A 6,343-nucleotide genomic window follows, 5' to 3' on the forward strand; every position below is an offset into this window, starting at 1 on the left:
AACTTAAACAATTGTACATTACAAACAAGCCCTATTCGAAATACTAACATTTTGACACTCACATACTAGAACACACTTCGACTACAGTATGCAGGTCTTTGACACCAGCATATGAACATACTTCGACGACATGCATAAATCCTGTCGAACTAGAACCTACTATTTGACCCACTAGTGTTCGATCCAATATCTTAGAGGTTGGTAGATAACTGTTATGAAATAATTTACCCATATATAAGCGAATGAACTCTCTCTTATTGACAGTAGCTCCGTTTCCTTCACAGCCAAACCCTTGCACCCATTTTTTCTCTTCTTCTTCTTCTTCTTCTTCTTCGCCATTAGCCGTGAATCTTGTGCTTCATACGTTAAGGTATTCTTCTTCTTACATCTTATTGTTAGATAGTTCTCCATTATCTCGTTTGTTGCATGTTGTTTTCGTTGATTAATTATTCTCATTTTTCAGATTTGTCTTCACTATCTTAACAAAGACCATACTTTGGCTATGGTACGTATTATTTGTGTAGCTATGGAAAAAAGTAGAAGAAACATGAAGCTATTATGGAAACTTCATCCAACTTCATCCACCTTGTACTTTTTTTCATAGCTTCACAAACAAGACGTTTTTCATACTCTGTTGACAAATAAGTTTGCGTTTTCACATGTTGATAACTTTCATGGTTATTGTAGGACTCAACAAGAATAACTCATTTTAATTAATGAAGAAACAACGGCAGCAACAAATTTCATCTAGTTTGAGATACAACTAGAAAAAATATAAGAAGTATGAAACTGTTGTGTAAGCTTCTTCCTCCTTATATTTCTTCTTCATTGCTTCATAAATTAGATGAACTTCAGAATTGATTCATGTCCCACAATTTATAAGTATGAAGCTAATGAGTTTCAAACCCAGTACCTATGTTTAAGTATCACAACGGTTTATAAGTATAACCGTTGTGATAAGCGGCGCGTGTCCTGCTTTTCAATAACGGTTTCAAGACCGTGATAGAAACAAAGAACTTACAACTACACCCTACTTAATAACGGTATGACCCGCATGATGATACCCCTTTTCCAACCTTTGTGAAAGGGGTTTTCCGTAGTAGTGTCTCTCTATATATAAGCATAATCTCTTATACACAAAATTTTCTTCCGCCATGCAAAATAAACTCTATTTTTTAAACTGATAAAAACCTTTTCAAATATTTTTTTACTTCATATGTCTTTTCACCCAACAAGAGGCTATTCTTCCACCTCTTTAACATCCAACACAACTTGGCAAGCTCGAAACTGGGTCATGGTTAACTCTTTTGTAGTGGAAATGGGCAAACGATGCAATTTACTTAGTTTTACCGATTTCAATTGATGCATAGATAAAGATGATCAGAAGTCTATAGTTGAATACAACTTTATATTCGGTGGAACACCAATCTCATGGTGTTCGAAGAAGAAATCGGTAGTTGCACTAGCATCTTGTGAGGCCGAGTATATTATCACTTCGTTATGTGCGTGTCAAGCCATATGACCAATGAATCTATTGAAAGAGTTGGACAACAATGAGGGTGAGGCTATCACACTCTTGGTTGATAATGTTTCAGCCATTAACCTTGCTAAAAACTCAATTGTACATGGGAGGAGCAAACACATTGAGATAAGGTTTCACTACTCAAGAGAGCTTGTTAGTGAAGGCAAGTTAAAATTGAGATATTGTAGAAGTGAGGACCAAGATGCTAATTTGTTGACTAAGGGAGTTGCAAATGATGTGTTCAAGAGATTGAAGATGAGAATGGACATAAAGGAGTTAGAGCACTTGAATTAAGGTGGTGTGTTGGATGAAATCCTGATAAGTCAAGTGTTATAACCGGTTAACACGGGGGTGTAACCTGTTACAACTGGGAGAAAATCACCTCAGAGTAGCAAAAAAAAAAAGAAAAGAAACCATCGCAGGTGTAGCCGGTTAATACTATATTGGTTTAATTGTTGTAACAACTGTAACCGGTTAACGCTTTGTGTTAACCAGTTACAAGTTCGAGTTTTTGGTTTTTTCTGTTATTTGGATGATGTGTTTTAAGTTCAATTGTTGTGTAACACTTGTATAAATGCCTTGAAAACATCTCCATCTTTGATTGATGAAAGTTAATAAAATTGTTCATTCTCACCCTCTCTCTCTCTCTCTCTCTCACACACACACACACACACACACAAATTGAAATTATAACTGAAATATAAAACTAAACTAACTAACCATTTCAAAAACAATGGCGAAAGACTCATATTTATAGATTTTCAAATATGTCTTCATTCGTTAGGCGAAGGATGACTCGCTCGTCGAATTTACCTTTTAAGGTTCTTCACACCAAAATAACCTTTCAATCTGCCTTCTGAACCTCCTTGAATTTGTTGGGCGAACTATGATTTCCCCTGTTGATTTGCCTTATTTTCTAACCCAAAGCTTTATGTTTTGGATTCACTAGCAGAGGATCCTTTCGCCCAACGAATTTGCTTGGATTTGCATGTCATTCCTTATGCTCTAGATTCATTGGTCAGGCATAATTTCGTCCAAAAAATTAAACTTGATTTTGACCTTTAAAACTTGAGTTTCTTAACTCCATTTGCCTCAACATTTGATCATTTCTTATGGATTTGCAATCTCTAAATCTAAGTCATTCTAAAAATAATAAAATAAGATCAATGCATTATTTCACGACAACATTCATATTATGCATAAATCAAAATTTTTATATTATCATTTTGTACAAATAACTTATTTAGTGTAAAAACAATACTGATAAATAGATAAAAATACACATTTTATCAATCACCTCTTGAAAATTTAAAACACACCTCCTAGTGATATTTTTTAAAGAGAAAGAAAAAGAGGGAAAAAAACAGTGAGAAAAAGGAGAGACAATCTTTTAATTCAATTTTGGCCCCACGAATGAGGAGGCACACATTTTGGTAAGTGTTGTCATTCTTGAACTTTTCTTCTTCCTCTCTCTGCTCTTTCCATGTTTTGAGTGTTTTCCACGCAAACCATTTATTGCTTCCTCCTTCTTCTTCCTCTACTGACATACACCACCAACACCACACATCTTATCTGCATTCACTCATTCATCTTGCAAACTTCATCTTACCCATTTCCCATTATCTCCAACACTCGCACATTCTGTTTCTTGAAAGAAAATAACCGTAAAAAATAACTAATTTTTATCAGAAGTTTCTTTCTTTTCTTTGCTTTGTTGATGATAATGGAGAAAAAACGATCCAAGAGAAGCCTCCTCAGCTTCTTTGGTTGGAATGGAAAATCTCAGAAGAAGCTCTTTGTAGATGTTGCAAACCAAGCAAAGGAAAACATTGAATCCATGCCAATCTCACAGGTAAACTACACTGTCAAAATTTCAACCTTTCTTAATTTCACCTAGTTTTTTTACCTAACTCTTTTTTTCTCTTCTTAATTCTTATTATGTTACTACGACAAATGTTTCAGATAAAGATGGATGAAAATGTAGAAAGTCCCAGTAGTATTGCATGTAGTGATTTTAGCTTTTCCTTATCAATTACTAGTAGTGATGATTCTGAAGAATGTGAGACTAGTAATAACTCCCCAGGGCTAGTAGCTAAACTCATGGGTTTGAATTCATTGCCTCCAGTTTCAGCTTTCTCTCATGTAGATTTCATAAACATGCCACTTGAATCAAACAATAACCTTTTGTCCCCTATCAAAAGCCATGGTTATATGAAACCTAAGAATGCAGCAAGTATAGTGTGTGAGGAAAGTCCTCAACCATATATGAGAAACAGAATGTCTTCCTTGAGAACTCTTGAACTGCAAGAGAAGTCGGAAGCGGAGTGGCATGAATCCAGGTTCAATGTGAATGGAAAAGCTACTGAGAGGAGAAGAAACTTATGTAAGACTGCTCCAACCTTCAAAGACTCGAGAGATTCGGGAAATAGTAGTTCCCTGCATGGTAAAGGAAAATCTGTTTCACTTGTAACACCATCTAAAACCGATGTTCGAAGTAGGGATACATTGAATTTGAATGGAAATAGGAGATGCATGAAGCAGAAAGAGATGAAATCGAACCAAAAAAATTGTATTGGTCGAAACAGCAATGTTCTTAGGAAGAATGGTTTAACCAGCAAAGGTGAATCAACTTCAAAAGTACTTAACAGTAAGCCAACACGAACCCGTTCTTCGGAAAATTTGACCGGAGCTAGGAGGACAACAAACAAATGTATTGTTAATTCCAGCATTGAATCCAAAAGGTTGAGCACGAGAGTTGCTGATAAGCAAAAGGAGTTTTCACTATCCAAAAGAAAGAATTCTTCTTCCCAAAAGAAGAGGTGTGATCAGAATGGTGCGCGAGGTTATGATAACGCAGTTAACACTTATGAAAGCAAGTCCATACAATGTAATGTCACAAATGTTACAACTGATGAAAGTATTTACAATGATTCATTTAGCATGAAAGAAAGCAGGGATGTCATTTCATTCACATTTACTTCTCCATTGAGGAGAAACAAGCCTGAGTCGCGAACCACTACCGAGCAAGCGATGGAAACAAGGACCGGAATTGATGTCAATTCTTTTGATCACAGTGATGAGATTTATCCCGAAAAGTTATCATTATCTCCTACCAGGTTTCATCTAATAGATGTTGATGCATTAAGTGTCATGTTATCTCACATTAACCCACCTCAATGCACCTTGGAAGTAGAAGATTGTTCTGTTGGTTTTGAATCTATTTCGGAGGACAGATTTAACAGCATGGTATGCAACACATTTCAATTACTCATTTTTTTATTGTTATGGATTTTGTTATGATTTTTAAGGGGATGAGGAGAATACTCCTAATGCTTTTATTAATAAACCAATCTTGTGTAGATATCAGAACCAATAGAAGACAGAACAGTTTATTCTTCCATGCAAGATGAAGAAGTATCTAGCTCTCAAATAGATGAATCTATAACACCAGAACACAAGATGAATTGGCCTGAGAAAAGCTCTACAAGATCAGAAAGGATGATGGAACTTGAATATGTAAAGGATATACTCAGCAATGCCGAATTGATGGCAGAAGAATTAGCAGTGGATGAAACCGAAAATACGATAATGCCGAGTCTCTTCGACACGTTGGAGAATCAGAGAACTGAAGTAGAACGGTATGAAGAGTACTCTAAGATTCAAAGGAGGGCTATATTTGACTGTGTAAGTGAGTGTTTAGGATCAAAATGTAGGCAAGTTTTTGTTGCAAAGTGCAAAACATGGCCTAGATGGGTAACATTTATGAGGAAGAGGTGGTTAACAGAAGAAGTATACAAGGAAATATTGGAGTATAGAAGCATGGCAGAAGAGGTAGTTGTTGATGAGATTATCAGAAAGGACATGTGCACTCCATTGGATAGATGGCTTGACTTTGACATTGAAGCCTTTGAAAGTGGCTTAGAAATTGAGCTTGACATAGTAACCTCTTTGATAGATGAATTGGTTTCTGATTTGTGGCTTGTTTAAACCCTTGGTATTAGACATTAGGTTATTGGCCTTTTCATATTTTTTCTGTTTTTTCTTCTACTCAATCAATGAAAGAAACATTGTCAATGAACCTCACATGTCAAAACAATAATATAATACTACAACATACCATGTGGTTTCATCCTTATTTTATGTCTTTGTTTTGGAACCTTTCTTCAGTATTAAATATCTGGTTCAACTTTGCCTCTCGTGGCCAAAATATATCCCCTTGTCATATGATAGTCATTGAAACAATCAAAGATGTGACTCACTTTTTGTAGTCACATTGAGCATAATTTACTTTTGATATTTGATAAGAGGAATGATATGTTTACATAAAATGATACAACTACACCGTATGAACATACGGTTTACATTTTTTATTAAATTTAATAATTATTTTTTTACCTTTTCTAATACATATGAAAACATGGCCATGCTGCTTTTAATTTGGTGTAACCATATGGTGTAAAATTCTTGGTGTATGAATAGCACTGCTGATTTGATAAAGCCACACTATACTACATAAAACCCCACTAACCAAGTTAATATATTCACATTTCATTGACAAAGAACACAAATATGAAAAATGGCCAGAACAATGGCATCAAATAAAGGGGCATTTAAAAACAAGAACATTAACAAAAGAAGACGGACTTATTCTTTACATTCTTCCATATTACATGGAATTAACTTGTCAACATTCACTTATATGTGACATCTCTCCGTATTACATGCTTTTATCATTATATTTTTGTCTAAAGTTATCAAATTTCAAAAAATATGAATTTTTATCGAAAATTTCAAAACTATATCAAAATTTTTGAAAAAATA

At 34.8% G+C, this 6,343-nt stretch overlaps 1 protein-coding gene across 1 annotated transcript; it reads left to right on the forward strand.

Annotated features, from left to right (window-relative positions):
- Positions 1-2,988: 2,988 nt before the first annotated feature.
- On the forward strand, positions 2,989-5,574 carry LOC131627516 (uncharacterized). Its single transcript, XM_058898361.1, has 3 exons — positions 2,989-3,374; positions 3,485-4,768; positions 4,883-5,574. The coding sequence occupies exons 1-3, from the start codon at positions 3,240-3,242 to the stop codon at positions 5,507-5,509; spliced, it is 2,046 nt and encodes a 681-aa protein (XP_058754344.1). The 5' UTR covers positions 2,989-3,239; the 3' UTR covers positions 5,510-5,574.
- Positions 5,575-6,343: the final 769 nt, after the last annotated feature.

Source organism: Vicia villosa, unplaced genomic scaffold (genome assembly GCF_029867415.1).
Source record: "Vicia villosa cultivar HV-30 ecotype Madison, WI unplaced genomic scaffold, Vvil1.0 ctg.000365F_1_1_3, whole genome shotgun sequence".
Taxonomy (NCBI): domain Eukaryota; kingdom Viridiplantae; phylum Streptophyta; class Magnoliopsida; order Fabales; family Fabaceae; genus Vicia; species Vicia villosa.